At 41.2% G+C, this 18638-nt stretch overlaps 1 protein-coding gene across 7 annotated transcripts in view; it reads right to left on the minus strand.

Annotated features, from left to right (window-relative positions):
• The window catches only part of cadpsb (Ca2+-dependent activator protein for secretion b), a 70226-nt gene that overhangs the window by 1534 nt on the left and 50054 nt on the right, over positions 1–18638 (minus strand). For 3 of the 7 annotated variants that reach the window (XM_069677463.1, XM_069677460.1, XM_069677467.1), the window contains 12 exons: positions 16668–16774; positions 14158–14187; positions 11392–11548; positions 11165–11306; positions 10296–10457; positions 8892–9047; positions 8653–8800; positions 8480–8554; positions 7147–7230; positions 6818–6850; positions 6534–6641; positions 508–612 (listed from right to left, as the gene is read on the minus strand). In XM_069677463.1, the coding sequence (XP_069533564.1) occupies positions 508–612; positions 6534–6641; positions 6818–6850; positions 7147–7230; positions 8480–8554; positions 8653–8800; positions 8892–9047; positions 10296–10457; positions 11165–11306; positions 11392–11548; positions 14158–14187; positions 16668–16774 (1307 nt within the window). The remainder of the gene's footprint in view (positions 1–507; positions 613–6533; positions 6642–6817; positions 6851–7146; positions 7231–8479; positions 8555–8652; positions 8801–8891; positions 9048–10295; positions 10458–11164; positions 11307–11391; positions 11549–14157; positions 14188–16667; positions 16775–18638) is intronic. The other 4 variants (XM_069677464.1, XM_069677461.1, XM_069677465.1 and 1 more) reach the window with 3 other exon arrangements.

The following is an 18638-nucleotide window of genomic DNA, read 5'->3' on the forward strand; positions in this document are numbered from 1 at the left end:
AAATGCAAATAAAAAAGCAGGGATATCTCACTGTATTTCAAAGCAAAACATATTTGATCACCCATTAGCTACTGTTAAACAACAGCTAACATTCAACTAATTCCTAGCTAGCATGATGTGAGCTAGGTATTCAAACCTTTCCTTTTGTTTAAAGTAACACTACACAATTGTATTATTAGCTTTCAGCCACGTCCTAAAATGTGGTAATGCTAGCTAGTAATTGGCTGAATGCTAACGTTAGCTGTTCCATAGCTAACAGGTAGTCAAATATGTGTTGCAACATGCCCTGTGTTCCTCCTGATTTTCACTGTTCATTGTCTTTTCAGTTGAAGATCAATCGAGAAGCGGTGAAATGATTCTTCAAAAACTTTTACGGCTTAAACTTGGAACATAACTTTATAACAGCATTTGCATTTCACACCATGACTTCAGAGGAAAATGCCTGCTGTGTGAATATGCTCCCTTACACGTTTTAATCGACCTGGCAGGTGTGTTTTGCTCTCCTACCTTTGTAATCCTGATGAGGATTTTGAGCTGGTAGACGTGCAGCTGCTGATCCATGCGTTCAGTGAGCCAGGTCCCCAGCAGGTTCATGGTGGCAGTGTACCATTGCTGAAACACATAAACACAACACTCTCCAGCAAAACACACACTCACACACATTCTCAAGACATCATAACACTAACCTTTAAGACACACATAAAAGACCTACAGCTAAACACATACAGTATATGACAGTCACGTTAATTGTCAAGCACCCCTGTGTGTGTGTGTGTTTTTAAGCATCACTCCAATAAAATGTTCTTACAGCTTTAAGACATGTGAGGCAACGTTTCATGTCGCCCGTGTGCGCAGTCACACACACCAAAGAGTGAGGATTAATGTGGAGACTGTGTCTCACCTCACCAGACACATTCCCGCCTTCACTGATTAATGCAAGGCTGCATTAATGCAAGAATAAAGTAAAAATAAATAAAGCTTACCAGCTAAAAAATGTTTAAATGGCTTCTTGTTATCATGCATTTTAGATTTGAGAAGAAGTATGTTACTACTGTGTTTGCCCCCTGTCTATATCTGGTGCTTTTAAAGCCTCTAAAGCCTCTTGCTAAAACATTACATTTAATTAACTTATGTTTGGGAAAGAAAATATTTATTAATGGCACAGTCCTGCGTGTGTGTGTGTGTGTGGTTTGGTTCAGATTTGACTGATACTGAACTGGTAAAATGAACAATCTTGATTTGAATCTGCACCAATCCTAAAGGGCTCTGGGATGTGTCAGAGCCAAAGTGTCAGAGACTTTTCGAAGTTTCACTTTCTTACCGAGGTTTAGAAGAAGAGATCATGTTACTCTTATACCAATATACAGCGACCACTAGCATCCAGCTTAGCATAAAGCCTGGAAAAAGGAGGAAATATCTAACCTGGCTATGACCAAATATATAACAAAAACCACCTACCAGCAGCTCTAATACTCACATTAACGCACAACTCATTGGTTTAATTTGTAAAAACACCAAGGAGGAAACTCCATCGTGTTAATGTGCCAAGCAAATAACCTGGCCACTAATTATATTGAGCTTGGATGTGTGAACAAATTAAAGAAATAAGACATAACATGTTAATTAGAGATCTGCTGGGCAGATTTAGTTGCCACTGCAGAGCCACACTGGCTGCTTCCCCTTGTTTCCAGTCTTTATGCTAAGCTCACTGTCTCAGGTTCAAGATTCATATTGAGCAAAAAAACAAGCTTTTTCGTCAGGAAGGCGAACAAGCTGATGCTTCATATCTTACTCTGTGATACCTGTGGAGTAGCTTAGCATATTTTACAGTTAAAAAAAACTCTCTGCTGCATCTGCCTGAAACGACTCAGTCGGCTCTGTCCCTTTAAGAAACCCCGCCCCTACAAGCCTACTTTCTACTGCCAGCTCTCCGAAGCCTGCTGAGGCTGCACTTTGTGATGTCACAAAAGCTGTATCAAAACTGTATCAAAAGATGGACGACATGGCAGCTCCCTAAAAGTGAAGCCAAAACATGTCGAGCGCCCCCTGCTGACTGGCTGCAGTATAGGTCATAAAGCCCGCCTCCTCCATAGTCTCAGATGGGACATGAGTCAAACTATGAAATTCCTGGCAAATACATTTTTCTCAAACATGGTTTCTGTCATTATAGTTGGTTCTTATCAAGCTGATTAACGTCCAAGTGTTAATTTTTCTGTTATTTGATGCTGTAAAAATGATGACTGACAGCTCTGTTGACAAATACAGATCCTGCAGCCGATCTGTTCTGGATTAGCAGAGTACAGGAGGATCAGCGAGGAGACGTAACTAAAACAATCACTACAGTCATTGAAGTTACATATCTGTGAACGTCTGCTTCAGACCGACACAAGAAGCTGTTAAATACACCGACGTGCAAGATCCTTTTTTTCAGTAATTAAAGTGTGTGTTTTGATTAGCAAAAGTGGCTACGGCAGCTCCACCCGCCAATCTCTACTGCGCAACTCTGGCTCCAAATTACATCACTATCGCAAGATGGCAGCGCCCGCCACAGGGGCCATGTTGGCATCAATTTCGTACAATGAGAGCAGATGGAGACGCAATTTAGGTCTGAAACCTGGCGTTCACAGCAGCCTGCAGGAGGAGCTGAGAAGCCTGGGGATTACTCCAACATAGTTTTACCTACAGGTTTGAAACTTCACCCACGCTCAGTATGGACATCCAACATTGTAAAATGATATATATGTCTTAAGATGTGAAACAACATAATACCCCCTCTTTAATGTTTGGTCTCATTGTAACAGGCTTATAGACAGTAACAGGTTTTCAGAGCCTTTAAATCTATTTAACAAAGAGGCTTGTCTCTGCAAACCTCCCATTAGTAACTCAAACTTAATTATATATTATTCCTAAAAAAATCCAACTTTAATAAGATGTAAATTATAAACTAATTAGATTATTTCTACTAAAATAAGTTGGAACTTTCCTGAATTTGTGCCTCAGTGTTTTATGTAAATATTCCCAACACACACTAACACACGCACAGAAACTCACAGACACACTACGAGTCTGACATCCACACAAACTGCATGATAACACTCTGAGGAGCTGAAAAGAGCCATTTAAGAGGAGATACTTCTGCTACTTGAAGAATAATAATAACAAAGGGAAGAAATAAAGCATTGATGGATTTATCTGTCTTAAACTGTAATTACCCTTTGAAATACTTAAAAATGTTCTCCAACTCAATATTAGTATAAAACGCTGCGTGGCCCATCAATTATAAAAGGCAATTACTTTGCCTTTATTTATAATTTATTCAAGTATAAACGCAGAGCTGCATTCAAACACCCTACACTGAAGATCGGAGACAACTACTGTATGGGGAATTGAAATTATAGTTTCCACACGAGTTCATTAGCAAAAGAAAAATAGAATGAGAGTGAGTCAATGGTTAGCAGGCAGGGAGCAGCGGTGCTATTTTCTTGTACCTTTTCTCTGTTGTGCTTTGGCCTGTTTAAAGTTACAAGAGAACAGCACCCAAGTCTAAGAGAAACGGTCGTTATACCTTCAATCTCAAGAAAAAGAAGTCAACTTTAAACATGTGAGTAGGCAGGAACGCAGAGAAGCTTTCTTAGGGTCGGATTTGCAAGCGTGAGGATTTGATTTGTTTGCTTTGTTGTTGGATTGTTTGGATCGAGATTTGGTGAATGGTTGAAAGGTTTGAACTTGAGGCCGGATATGCAGATGCCTGTCCACTTCACAGTCGAGTTGAGCGTGCAGTGCATGCAGACCTCGCAGGTGGGTGGGTGGCAGAGTACGTGCTAAGGAAGACTGCTGTATGTGCAAATGAGGCAGAACTCTGAGGAGAAGGGTCATGCTAGAAGATGTACACAGGAAGATTATTTGACTCTTAAAAATCATGCCAACCAACATAATGTGAGAAAACAACGCAACGCAACACTAGAGATAAGTGCCACTTTTTGAAGAGAGGAGGCAGCAGGAATGGTGTTAATCAGAAAAAGAGGAGATAAAAAGGATTGAAATAAATTCAGTGAAAGAAAGAGAGATAAAGTAGAGCCTATGCAACACATCTAGGAACGATTTCCACATGCATGCAAATGGATGGATGGAAATGCATTCAAATGAAAGAGAAAAACATTGACATCCTTGAACTGAAATGCAGTTTAAAAATGCTAAAAGTGAAACATTCACAGCTTGAGAAACCTTCAGAAGAATATAACATGACAGTGCTGAGAAGGATTTCGGTGACTTTGGGGCCACACAGAGGACACAGAGGGGGGAAAAAAATCCAGACTATAAAAACTGACAACACAGAAGGAGACAGGGGAGCCGGTGTGGATCCAAAGACAAAAGCAGACCCACTTCACAACAGCCTCACTTGAAAAAAAAAGAAAGAAAGTAATCATATTTATTTGGCACAAGACTCCCGCTCCTTCAGCCAACACAAAAATATCAAACCAAAGGGAGAGACTTCTGAGTCTCTCAGACAGAAAAACCTCACGCAACTGCATCACACAACCAATATCTGTCACACACACACACAAAGCCATCACACACCTGTAGAGACACAGGTCTGTACAAATACTTTCTGAATGACATGAAGCACACACATCACGGCATTATGTGTTGTTCAAATCACACATGGAGGACACATTACTGTCAATGTATCCTGTTTAGGATTATGTTTTGGTAAGACAGTGCTCTCTCTTTACCCTCTTACACACTGGTTCCCAACCTCTTTGGCTTTTTGACCTTTGACGTCATGCCGACTCATAACTGCTTTTACAACCGACTTAACGAAAGCTTGAGACTTTGAGCAGCTCAACGAAAGCTGTGTTCATGCGAGTGTCCTGCAGATGTAGCTTATAGAGTCACGCTTCAGCTTTAGAAAAGGTTGCACCAAACAGGTTTGTTACAAAACGTGGAGGTAGGGTAGAAAGGGCTGCTATCCTTCAATCTGCCAATTATTTAATTAATTGATTAATTGGTCCATTCAATTTTACAGAATTGAAAAGAAAACAGAAAATTCTCACTAAAGTCTTAATCGTAATAATTGCCATTTAATTATATATCAGGTGACTGATTGTTTCAGCTCCAAAGACAGAACTTCACACCTTCCTGTTAGAGATGTAGGTGGATTCTTTTAACTGGAGATGTTAATTATCGTCTTGGAAAAGGTTAATGTGTATGTTGCTATTATGTGCGACCATTTGACATTTATATCTAATACAGCCATCCTCACCTTAATTACATATGCATTAGATACGTTGCAGCAGAGTTAAAGTCGTTAACGTTATGAGGAAGAGTGTCCGACCTTTTTTCCATGACGAAGAAGAGACGTCGACGATCTCAAAGTAGATCGTTAATAATAAAAACTCTCGTTAACGAATGAGAAAAAGGTGCGTTTAGGTTTCAGTCAGACTGTTAAAACGAGAAGCGTATATATACACAAAGCTTTAACAGTAAAAACCAACATGCTGCTGCAAATAAGGCATGAGAGGAATGTGCAGTATGTGCTACTGTAACTGCACGGCTTCCTTCTGCGGCTTTACATGCGTAACGTTACGTTACAGACGTTTCCATCGACATCTCCTCAGCTGAGGAGCTACATAACCTGTGCAGAACATCGTCAGGAAACGATTAATGTAAGGACGGATGAAAGGATTTTAGCGCAGACTGAACCTGTGTCAGGCTAATTGGCTAAAAGAGAAAACGTTTTGTTTCAGTGTAAGTTCAGTTGGTCCATTTACACAAACACGCTCATTTAAAAGCAAAGTGCCCCTTAGTATCACCTTTATATGCACACTGGTGCACCAGGATACAGAGAGTATTTCACTTGTATGTGTTTGGTTCATGTATTTTAGCTCTGTGGGGTCTTGACCTGCAGGTTGGGAACCACTGCTCCGACTGACGGAGGGTATTTGACATGTCAGCCTCCACGTTTGACATCATTCTGTCACCCTGGCCCATCCAGCAGTGCGTCCTTCACCCAACATTTTCAGTTCGCAGAGAAACTGCGTGGGTGCTCCACTGTGGACTGAGGCCGAGCAGGCTGAGTGTCGTGTATTCAGGAGGCTGACATGCTGTAAGTGGAAAGTATCTGAAGGCAAAGAGGACAGAGTGAGCTCAAAAATATAAGTCGGTGTGCTGGTATGTGATCACTATGGATAGTTTGGTTCTTTCCAGAGAGCACTGCTTCAGATAATCCGTTTTTGAGAATGCTTTTATGGACTCTTTGTAAATAAAAGTTTCCTTTTTTTTGATACACAAAGGCCCAAAAGCACTGTGGCAATGCACACCAGAATGCAGAGGGCAGCAGCTGAGTTCAGAGAGAAGAGAGACAGAAAGAAAGAGAGAAGTCAAGAGTGGTAGAGGGTCAGAACAGCCTCTTCCGCCAGGTTGAAATACATTTCCTGGTCTCAAAATGGGACTTATCCCTCTCTGCCCTGTTGTTTTGCCACATTTTGAAAGGCCCCTCCCTTCTTGTGAGGAGGAGACGGCATCTTACTTACATCAAATAACCTTTCTATATACACCTCCTCATTGACCTTATCACGGAGCATGTCCTGAGAGTGGCGCACAAAGGTCACATAGCCATCGGCCACGTCCATCCCAGGTTTCTGTAAGACAGAAGAGGGTCAGGGCTCAGGAGAGGAAGAAGCAAACACTCGACTCTGACTGTAGTCAGAAAGATGATGATTAAGAGGGAGCATTTTACAGAATTTACATTCAACTGTATTTAGAAAACACACACAAGCTCATTAATACACAGAGAGGTAGGTGTTATGGCACTTACAGGTACATCCACATATTTTGAGGCAGCTTTCACCTGAAATCAGAAGAAGATTGTCAAACACAGGCTCAGAGTTTAAACAAAAACATGTTAATGATTGCTAATATAATCAGCACTGGTAATCTTTTTACATGTTATATGAGGTAAACTACCTACTATCTTACTTTGAAACTTTTATTAAATATAAACTTTTGTCAAATGTTACAGCCACATGTGAACTCTTAAAGTAAAATAGAACTTAGAATGAAATAAAATAAAGATGGTAACTGTCTGATCCAGTGCAAATCAGAGGAAGCATTAAGGACCAGCAATACAGAGAAGCTACATCTCACCGTGAATGAGAGGAATGAGGAGAAGAGAGTTCCTTCATCGTATCTGGAAATCTTCGCCAACACACCCTCCAGTATGGCGACAAACTGAGAAACGAGGGAAAGAACACGACTCGTCAGCAGTTAAACAAAACTGAGTCCACAGCCAAGTTAACAGCACAGCCGGAGTCAGCGTGGCTCAGAGGTGGGGGACACGAGTCACATGACTTGACTCGGGTCAGACTCGAGTGGCAAATTTGAGCACTTGAGACTTGCTCGACTAACTGATAAAAGACTAGACTTGACTTGGCATTGATGAATTGAGGCTTGACTTAGACTTCGACCTACACAGATGACTCTTTTTTATGACCTTTTTTCAATTAAATATTTGCATTTTTTACGTTATGTCTTGAAACATGATTGGGTGACTTTTAGTGCAGTGCGCGCAAACCTGGCAACCTACAGGACGCAGCAGAGGCAACGCCGGAGGCAGCAAACATGGAGGTCGCTACGGCAAAAGGATTTAAGGAGTATGTAATGGATGACTATAATAAGAAAAGAATGGCTGTTTGCAAGATATGCGCTTCGAAAATAATCGACATGATGACCACCACATCAAACTTCATCCGTCACTACAAAACCCACAAAGAAAGGCACGTAATCGTGTCTGTTTAGCTAATTTATCAGCGGGTCAAGCGTGAACGAGAAAGCGATTCGGAACTAATTCGGGGCCATACATTATGCGGGCATGTTGGTAGCAACCGAGCCGCATGCTCATGACTAAATGGTTACAGGTGAAATGTTAACGCGACTCCTCTCGTGACATGCCATTGAACCCTTTCTCTGTCCTTTCAAGCGGCCCTTTAGTACACAATTAACGTTAATTGTGTCCCCGCTCTGTTACAATCACTCTGCTTTTGCAGCGTAATTAATGCTAACGTCATACTGCATGATGGTCACAGCGTGTGCATTTTGTGCACAGAAACGGTTAAAAAGGAAAACAATGACAAATGAGAAGCACCTTAAATGTTTTGTTTAATTTTAATTTAAAGATATGTTGAAAATAAACTCAACTTTTCATAACAGCTGTCTTTTAAATGATTTAAATGTGGAAAATATTCAGAATTCAGAATTTCATATGACTTGACTTGTGGCTTACTCGAGCTGAGTAATGACTCGACTTGGGACTTGCACGTGTGTGACTTACTCCCACCTCTGGCATGGCTCCATGCTTACAAATGACAATGCTTTCCTGCTGCTTTCAAAGAGCCATAACGTTTATACAGAATATTAAACAAAAAGTGCAGCCGAAGCTGATGGGACGTCACTTCAGATGACTTAGTTTTGATTGTCTCACCTTTGCAACCAGAAGCTGAATCATGTCTTTCACACTCTCCTCGATCAGCTCGTCAATCTGGGTGTGGAACTGTTTCTGTTGAACAAAAAAGATAACATCAAGTTAACAGACCATTTTATTTATGCTGATATAAAACTCTAACATGCAGCCTCTGTCCCAGGTGAAGCTTTTACCTCTTGGCCCATCTCCATCGCGCACAATTTAGCTGATTGGTCCTTGGCATCAACCATCACGTTGAACATGGTGCATAATGTTGGAGAAATGCGGAAATCTGTGGACTTGCTGCTCTTTGTCAGCTTGGACTCAAATGCCATCCTGGTGCTGCAAAGCAAGTGAAATATTCATAGAATATAAAACATTCAGTTTTAATATTTTGTCAGCGTTTTTTCCTCACACAGACACAAACACACACCGCTTGACGCAGTTCTCAATCATGTTGCTCGACATGAGCTGGATGCGACTCTCGAGGTGTTTGGCGAACTCGTCCTCGGGCCAGTGAAGGTCCCTGATGAAGGTCTGAAGGGCGTCCAGCTTCCAGAAGAGGTCCTCCGATGACCCGGAGCCGTTACTGCCATAAACCACACACACAGACACACACACTGGTAAGAAGACAAAGGTCACCCTGCTGGAGAGGGGAGGTGAGAGGAGCAGGGGGAAGGGCATGTTGTGACAGGTGTAGAGGAGGATGCTGTTCCTCCACACCTAAACACAGTCAGATTTGACTCTGTGTACCATAAACTGACTGATCCGTGCAAATGTGTTTGTTCAAGTGTTTCTGGACAGTCAGTGTATGGCTGAGAGGGAGCGGGAAGGGTCTACTGTAACAAATCAATAACCATGCTGTAGAGTATGATTATTGACTGGGATGTGAAGTGGCCACATGCAGGAAGTGTCACTGCAGATACAGCAGCTAATCACACTGTGTCAAGACAAAGGTGTGGGGAATGGAGACGTGAGGGAGGGCATGTAGAAGTGGTTTTTGTGGCGGGAGTCCACCACACAAATAAGAAAGAAATCTCCAAATTGAATCCCTTCATCACAAGCCCTCTCTCAACATCCATGTCCCCAGGCTGGTGGGGGCCCTGGAAGTGTTACCAAAACAATCCATGCAGACCTTTTAGGGCATCCTGAGTAGAGCTCATTGGGAAAGTGCTGCAGGAAAGATGTGGAGTCCGGAGGGGAGGTGATAAAAGAGAGTGTTCTCTGTGCTATCACCTCCAATCCAGCCCGGTTATCTTCCCTCCCAATCAGACTACTAGCAGGCGGTGAAGGTCAGAGATGAACCTAAGGCCATGAATGATCTACAGTACGCTAAAAAACACTAAAGCAAATGTGTGTGGGCAACAACTCCCGGGAGATACATCTTTTACAGAGCGGAGATCTTGACTTGTTATTGTTTCCAAATAGGGACCAATTGTTTCTTCACAAATCGGCTTTGAAAAATATATTATATCAATATTTATTTTTGTTTTGGCCTGTATCTCCACACCTCGGCTCAACAGCATGCATGTTGAGACAAATGAGAGCCTAATAGCCTCTCATTTTAGAAAGCAGAACCCCATCTACTCTAACACCTCTCAGAGCGCTCTTGGCATGAACATGGACATAAACACGGAGGATCCAAACCAGAGAAAACTAACTTATATAAATCTTTAAGTGTTAGATTTAGTTCATGTCGCATTTCATCCCCACATAGGAGACAACGTTCTGAGCTTTCCATGCTCAGTTTTTGAATGATCTTTGGTTGAGAGCATCTTCATACCAAGGCGGTCTCTGCTAGCTTAATATTTCTAGAGTGAACTAGTTGAATACACACTCAGAGTCATATATAGCAGCCATCCATGACGGGGTAGAAAAGCTAGGCATTTGTGGAAGGTTAACTGATAGTCCTGCTACTGGCACTGGCAGATTTGGTACTTTGGGAATTTGGAGGTTCACATTTGGTAGATTCACATTGGGCAGATTACTTGTTAAACTCCTGCAGAAAAGACAGACAAAAAGAAAAAAAAGAATCCATAACAGTGGCGTGGGAGCTGCAGAAAGCCATGTAACATTCATCATAAAAGTAACGCAAAATTCAAAATTAGGTTGCGGACAGTAAAGACACGTAAACAAGACCGACAGTCATCGTAAAGGACACGTAAGACTTTTAGAATCGAGTGGTCAGAATGCACACACATACATGTACTGTATCGAATGCAGTGAGAAAGAGAAGCAACGTAATACTGAAGAGAAGGAACACAAATAAACATATTACTATAACAAACCTCAAATAATAAATCTAGAGTGTGAAAGCCACAACAAATAAATCATAACTGCAAAATAACAGACTGGAGGCCTTTTTTCTTTCTGGCAACATGTCAAAGCACACATTATGAAGGTTAGTTTACACAACAAAACAACAGAAATATTAGCTGTTGCCTGGACCCCAATGCGTCGGGGAAACAATACATCAGTCAACGACTATTTTCAGAACAAATAACCTATTTCTTTCACAGAAAAAAACAGGTTATTCAGCCCACTCTTGGCTCACTCTTTACAAGTGAATCTACAGGAAGCCGGGGTGAACGTTACAGCTGCTCTCCCAGATTGCTCAGTCTCCACGCAGTTGGTCTGTCATCTGTAAATAAAGCCTTGCATCTCCTACCATCCTACAGCCTAGCTCTAAAGACGGAGGCTCCTTACTTTACAGGCTCCCAGGACTCTCGATCAAAGCCCTTGTGAATTGACTGAGCGATGGAGGACTCCATCAGATCCACATATCTAACCACCAGAGGAGCATACAGATCCTGAAGGTGTTTGTGGAACTTTCCATTACACAGATGATCTGTGAGAAAAAGAGGAAGATATGAGTGTCTCTGTTTGAGCATAAAAATACCTGAAGCAGCTGCTAAAAATATGCAGGAGCTTACAGTCTGTCCGGAGGAAGTCGTTGAGCAGCTGGAAGAGGGGGAAGCTGTCCCAGCTCTCAGGTGACTGGATCTCCAGAGCGGCGTCCATGTCGATGGCGTAGAGAGCCAGGAAGTTTTCTGCGTGCTCCACCATGAGGTCTGTCCACCATGCAAATGCCTGGAGACACAGCAGGAGGGACAGCAAACAGGTGAACAAGGGGGCAAGTTAAGAGATGAAATGACACAAAGGAGGGAAGAAAAAAAGGAGGGAGTAGTAAACACATCCTTAAGCTAATCTGATGTAAGGAAAAAACTCTGGATTTGTGTGTGCTCTGATTGTTAATGTAGGTTCAGAGGGTAAATTAAGATGAGAAGATTGATTCCTCTTTTAAGTTTTTATGTCAAATATGTAGCTAGAACCAGCAGTCTGTTAGCTTAGCTTAGCGTAATGACTGGAAATGGGAAACAGCTAGCCTGGCTCTGGAATAAGTCAATGCAGCTGGCCAAGAAATAGTCAAACACAAAATCATACAAAACATAAAAGTTACAATATAACATCTTAAAGTAATAATTTCCAAGATTTTCATTCAAATAAATTTCTGTTAAGTCACTATCTATCGCTGCATGAGGTAACACAATGGTGACTGAGACTATGGCCCACTGATGAAAGCCTTTGCCTATAGTATTATTATGGACTGAGTGTCACCCAGCAGTGGTTGGTCTGCCAGAGAGGGTAGGCGGAGCTAAGCGGCTGCTTTTCCGGTCCCTGCAAGTGTTGTGAGTAAACAGTAATCTACTATGGCTGAACAAACAAAGAAAAAATCGATGACTACAGATACAACTTCAAAAATAAGTTAAGTCCAAAGAAAAAGAAACAAACTCGACGCTCAGATGAAGGCAAACAGTCTAAAGAGGAAAGCGACCGTCAGCGAGGAAAACCAAGAGTTACAACCGGAGCCAACTGTGGACGCCACACATGCGACACTGTCTGGATACCTGGGAAGTGTGCTCCCGCAATGACCGTTTATCACCATAGGTGCCGCCAAATAGAAACTGAGATCTTTGAGATTAGCACTTTAAATATGAAACTTTGTGTGTTTCTTTTCTTTATGAAAGAGCCCAGCTAGCAGGCCCCCCTTTCTCCCAGTCATTATGCTAAGCTAAGCTCAACTGTTGCAACTTCCTTTTAAAAACATTCAATCTTCCTCCTGTCTGGACTGTTTGTGTAGGGAGTGTGTGTTTCCCATTGTATGCTTTAAGACAGAATCCACTGCCCTCTCATTGATTAAGACTTTAAAGGATTAATTGTGGATCAAGTTTATCCGCAGCAGAAGAACCACACAGATAGCTTGCGTGTTCTTGCTGTGTTATGCTCACGACAGCATCTATAGGTTTAAGGAAAAGGTGCTTCTCTCATGCAAATGTGGAGCTCCCTGCATGCTTTTCTCTCAAGCTCAGAGATGAGGGGGTCCACCAGTCACATCACTGACAAACCCATAGCCCACTAGATGCGAATGTGACTCATGCACATCTTTTTTTTGCTAGACCCACAAAGACTGCAGCACACAGCATCTCTAGCGTTGGGAGTGCGTCTGTTCCAATTAGTTAAGTAGGTCTTTCAGCTGGACGTTTTCGAGCACAGTCAGGACTTCCCCGCCCTCTGACAGCAGAAGGACAGTATAGTTGCTTTGCTGGCAGTCTTGGCTCGGCATATTTGCTTATCATTCAGACTATCATGTTGCCAAGTTCATAAAATGAAGCTTCGTCTTTCTAAATTACGCCGCATGCTTTATTTTACAGCTCCTCAGTTATTTTCCCGTTAGTCTTAACCACCACGTGGGCAGTCACTTACCTGTGTACTTACCTTCCCCACTCCCAACATTTAAAAAACCTAGACAGTTCTAGTGTTAGAGAAACAGGCAGCAAACAAAGCTCTTCTCCATCACATTCAAGGAGAGGTACTCTTATCGCAGACAGGGTGGGGATTAAAGGGGAAGGACTGTAAAAGCTTCCGACAGGTGAGGGACGGAAAAACGCTCAAAGGTCGGCAGGCGGGACGGCCCCCAACCTTTGACAGAAGTTAAGGGACACATTCAGGACCCTGAGAGCCGGAGGGCAAACCCAGTGTTCAGCCACGCAGACTAAAGTGCTGTATCAACTGATGCTGAGGGAGAGGGAGACGTGGCATCATCTACCGGACATGCACAGGGCATTATGGGAGTTTCTCATTCCACTGTACTACAGTACATACCTCTTTTCCCTGCTTGGACAGTCACCAATCATATGACAGTGTAAACACAGGAAGATGTACAGAACAGTAATGTATCTTTGAGGCATTTCTACTGAGAAGGGTTTTTAAACTACGAATAGACAGCAGAGAGGGATGGAAGAGGAGAAGCTGGGGAAGTAATGCTTGAACAAGTGCGGACTGTGAAATTAATCGTTGGATGGAGGGGAAACAAATGTTTATGGTGGATCAAACTTCAAAGGTTCACATGGAGCATACTTTGGGGGATTTACTGGTTCAGCATGCTTGGAGAGAAAGGAAACCTCTTTATGGCCCGATGAACATGCTTTATGATCACAATTATGTTGTGCAAGCTACAGTGCCTTTTCACTTTTAAATAAGTTTGCTCTCTCTTCTATGCCTACAAGCCCACCCATTGCTACAGTGTCTACGAGCTCATTCTCTGCCTACAAAAGGTGCCTGCTGCCATAGTGGCGCACATGCCATACAGGGGGGTCGTGATGGGGACTGAGGAGGAAAAAGAAATAAAAATACTGTACCGATTGATCTCCAGAACTTGTGACTGCCGCCTGTCAAGCATATTCAGAGAGATACAATAAATCTGCTTTATCTGGATTTTCTAAGATCACATTGGATCACCTTCAAACTGCACATGCTCATCATGCTTTCCTATCAGCTCAATGTTTACAGCAGCAAACAGGTGCAAGAAGGAAACTGTTTTCAGTGGTGGAAAGAGACAAAGTACGTGTACTCAAGGAGGGTACTTCAGCTCAATTAGGAGGATGTCATGCGACTTTCTATCACTACTATCTTATTTCTTATTCCACTATAGTTACACGTTACTGTAAAGGTTAGGATTTTACATACAGAATGCATACGATAAGCTTATTTAATACATTATATTGTTATAGATTAGACCAGGGCTTTGCTTATCAATGCTAAATAAGGCAATATTTAGATGTAACAATTTTATTTAGCGGACTTATTATGCAATTTTAAACCCTAACAAAAATAAACCCTCTGATGATTAAAATTCAAATCAAAAAGGAATTTACAATTTTAATCATCACAAACGTATCATATACAGTGATGTATCACTCTCAGGCGACTCTCTAGTGCTTCTGGAAGAAATTAAGAGACCACTGCAAAAATATGTTTTCTCTGGTTCTACTATTTATATGTTTGTGTTTGTTTAAAATTAACTTTTGTTTAATTGTGTGCAACATTTCTCCCAACTTCCAAATTAAATATTCTCATTTAAGCTTTTATTTGCAGAAAATGTCGACTGGTTAAAGCTCCTGTGAGGAGTTTTTCACTGGTTATGAAACAGACTGAAATTAATTCTGATTACGCGATATGACCTACAAAAGCAAACCAGACCTTCAGCGAAAAGATTGATTATTTCTATATAGTTATTTTTAATGTCTGAAACTGCTGGCGGGGGGTAGGTGTCTGACAAGGCGATTAACTGCGCGCTGCCTTTGTTTACATTTTCTGGGGCAAGTGACTGATACATGTGACTCTTAAAGAAAGTGTGTTTTTTTTTGTTTAAATCCACCTCTTAACAAGTACAGGACAAAAACAGCAAATAGATAAGAGGTACGGCTTTGTCCACAGGGGGCGCCACAATCAACAAAAACTGAAAGTTCGTCACAGGAGCTTTAAGACAACCAAGGGAATGCAAAAAATGTGTTTTTCAGACCTTGAATAACGCAAAGAAAACAAGGTCATGTTCATTTTTAAACAACAGAATACAAATGTTTAACTTTTGAAGAGTTCAGAGATACATTTCTGGTGGAATAACCTGTTTTTTATTACAGCTTTCATGCATCTCGGCATGCTGTTGGGTGACGTTAGGCCACTCTTGGTGCAAACATTTAAGAAGCTTTGTTTGACGGCTTGTGTTCGATCTACAACCACCGGCCACTTCATTAGGTACCCCTGAAAATCTAATGTAATTCAGCTCAGCCATAAGATTTGCTTTTATGTTGCCTGTAATGTACAGGCTTTTTTCTAAGCTGTCATAGACGTGTTAATTCAATGATATTTCAGCTTCAAGCTCATAACTGGTGGTGGGGCTCTGAGCTGCATTATATTCAGAGGTGTTTCTAATACTCTGGCCCCCTCATGTATGTAAATAGGGAGGACAAAAACTTAAAGGACACATCTCAATATAATTTAGTTCAGTACAGCGCCACCTTTAACTGTGGCCTCAGTAATAAACATCATTGAATTTACACACTTCAGACTCCCAACAAAACAAAAGTCAACAAAAACAGAAGCAGAATCCACGGCAGTGCTGTCGTATTGAACTGCATTAGATTGTACAGGTGTACCTAATGAAGTGGCCGGTGAGTGTATGTTCCTCTTGTTCACATTCAGGAGGTTTTCAACGGGGTTCAGATCTGAATCGGGCTGGCCACGACACGAAGAGAGAGATGCTGATTTAAGCAACATTTGAAGAAGTCTCTTAATTTTTTCCAGAGCTGTATTTAGCTAATTATACTTCTGTACTTTTACTTTTGTATCATTCAAAATGTTGTATTTCTACTTTGTTGTTTCTGTACTTTTACATCAGTATATGATCTCAGCACTTCTTCCACCACTGGTTATTTTGTCTCATTACAGAGCACGCTAACATTTACATTCTGTTTACCTCCCTGCCTCCTGTTTATTCAGGACTGCCTTGAATACAATATAAAATAATGTCAATGCATATAGCAGCTTATGTAACACTGCAGCACTGAACTACTCACTGTGATTATATGAAAGAACTGCACACGTTATATCATTTTCGGTCTAATTTACAGTCTCTGCTCAAACATAGCGCTCTGACTCTATGCAGCCATGGTCTGTCGAACACCAATTAGAGCTTTCCTAAATTAAATTCATATTTGAAAGGGGTTTTTTTTTTAGTCACCCATAGATGAAAGCAGCTTTATTTATAGAAGACTGATAATAAGACTTAACTCCCTGTTGTGGGGCGGAGTGAGATAAGAGTGAGAGTATAGAGGGAGAGTGTTTAGAGGAGGAGAGGGTTCTCACTCACCTCCGCATGGTGTTCCTGGTTCTGCTGGAGGACCTCTATGACTAACTCCGCCAGGCGAATTGTTTCCTCCAGCTTTTTGGCAGGCGTGACTAAGCGGCCTACGTTTTCTGAGACAAAAGGATGAGGGTGAGGGATGAGTGGTTAGTCAAGCACAGAGCAGGATTCCAGGGGGATTTTTATGACTATTCAGAAGGTTCTTCCTGTCTATATTTTGGACTGTTTAATAGAAGTATAAACACAGCGCTTACACTGTGGTGTTCGGCTAAAATACCCCCATAACCAGTAAAGCGTGTTCTCATTTATATGCATGTTGGGTTGCATGACATAAAGCAACAGAGCTGATGTGTTTGTAGGTTTCAGGCACAAGAATAGTGGCGTAGAGATGGAGGTGCAAAGGTGGCATCGAACACATGCATGTTGTGGAGTGGTACTGAATAAGCTATCTGTATAAGGAGCTGTCGCACTGCATGGTAGAAAACACACACTGTAAAAATAAATCCTTACTTCTACTAAGAGTTTATTAAGAGTTTCTTTGAAGTGGAATTGTAAAAAAAGTAATAATTTACTATTTAAAGAGATAAAAGAAAACAAAGGTAAAGTTGTGTATTCAACCTTTTTTTTCCCATAATTTTCAAATTATATTGAATTGTATCTTTTAATATAATTACTAGACAATTGCATTAATTTAATAAAATACTTTTTAGGGGCAAGTCATTATTTTTTTTGTGTTAAATTCATTAAAAAATACAGAAAATAAAACCCAAGTTTGGAACAATAGATGATTTAACTAGGGATAGACCGATTATCGGCGCCGATATTCGGCATTTTGACGCATATCGACGCATGTTTTTAATCTGATGGCCGATAAGAGATCAATTGAAAACTGGGTTATTTTGGCTCTGATGCATATGCTTAAAGGCATTTAAGCAAAGTTAAGTGTTGGAGTTTGTATTATTCAAAATTTTGACGCCAATATTTTCACTTTTACTGCAAATGAATATCGGCTTCAAATATCGGTTATCGGCCTCCTTGACTACTAATAATCGGTATCGGTATTGGTATCGGCCCTGAAAAAACCATATCGGTCTATCTCTAGATTTAACAGTGTTAATTCTTATAATTCAGCTATTCTCTTGCAAAAATAATCAAGTCACATCAGAATATTTTTACAGTGTGATGCCGTTGATTAACATCAACTAAACCTTTGCGCACTAAAGTCTGCTTCGGCTTTCTCTGTCACCTTTTAAAGACGGCCTCTAATATGCAAAAGCTCCAGATCAATCGCTTGTACCTTTGCTGACAGAATGATTGATAAGACAGTTACATGTCATGAAATGAACTTATTCAAACAGCACGACTACGCTGAGTGATGTGCGTATCATTTGAACATGGAACTGAATGGCTACACAAACCTGAAATCAAAAGCACATGTATACGCAACTCTACATAAAACAGAAGTGGTCCTGAGACTGCAGCTCTGACCGGGGGTCTAATGTTTCTGTAGCTGTTATTTTACTAATAGTTATTCTTCCTACACAAGCAAAATGAAAAGTTTGTTTTAGACGAAAGAAGCCCTGATTAAGGTCACACTGTCAATCCTCGTGTCGAGTTATCATCAGGGGAAACGTGAGATATCTAAAGAGCTGAAGTAAAACTCGAGTCGCCGTCTTCAGGGACATTTAATCGACACTAATGGATGAATCACACGGACTTGTATTACAGTAACTATATATTCTGTGGTCATAACTCCCTCTGAAGGGGAGCGCTGGGAACAGATCTGAAAAATGTTTGTATCGTGGTTTGGTCGAGATAAAAGCATAGCGGGCCTTTGTGGTTTCATAAGAACCATTTACGCATTACAATTAGATGCAGTACGGTACGTGATACATCTGCTGTACTGTTCAAAAACAGAACAACTATTTCCCAAGGGTCTGTGGAACATTAAAGGGCCAGTACACCAAAATTACGAAG

The sequence above is a fragment of the Semicossyphus pulcher genome, unplaced genomic scaffold (assembly GCF_022749685.1).
Source record: "Semicossyphus pulcher isolate SPU_LCO1_2020_fin unplaced genomic scaffold, fSemPul1.0.p SCAF_3, whole genome shotgun sequence".
Taxonomy (NCBI): Eukaryota; Metazoa; Chordata; class Actinopteri; order Labriformes; family Labridae; genus Semicossyphus; species Semicossyphus pulcher.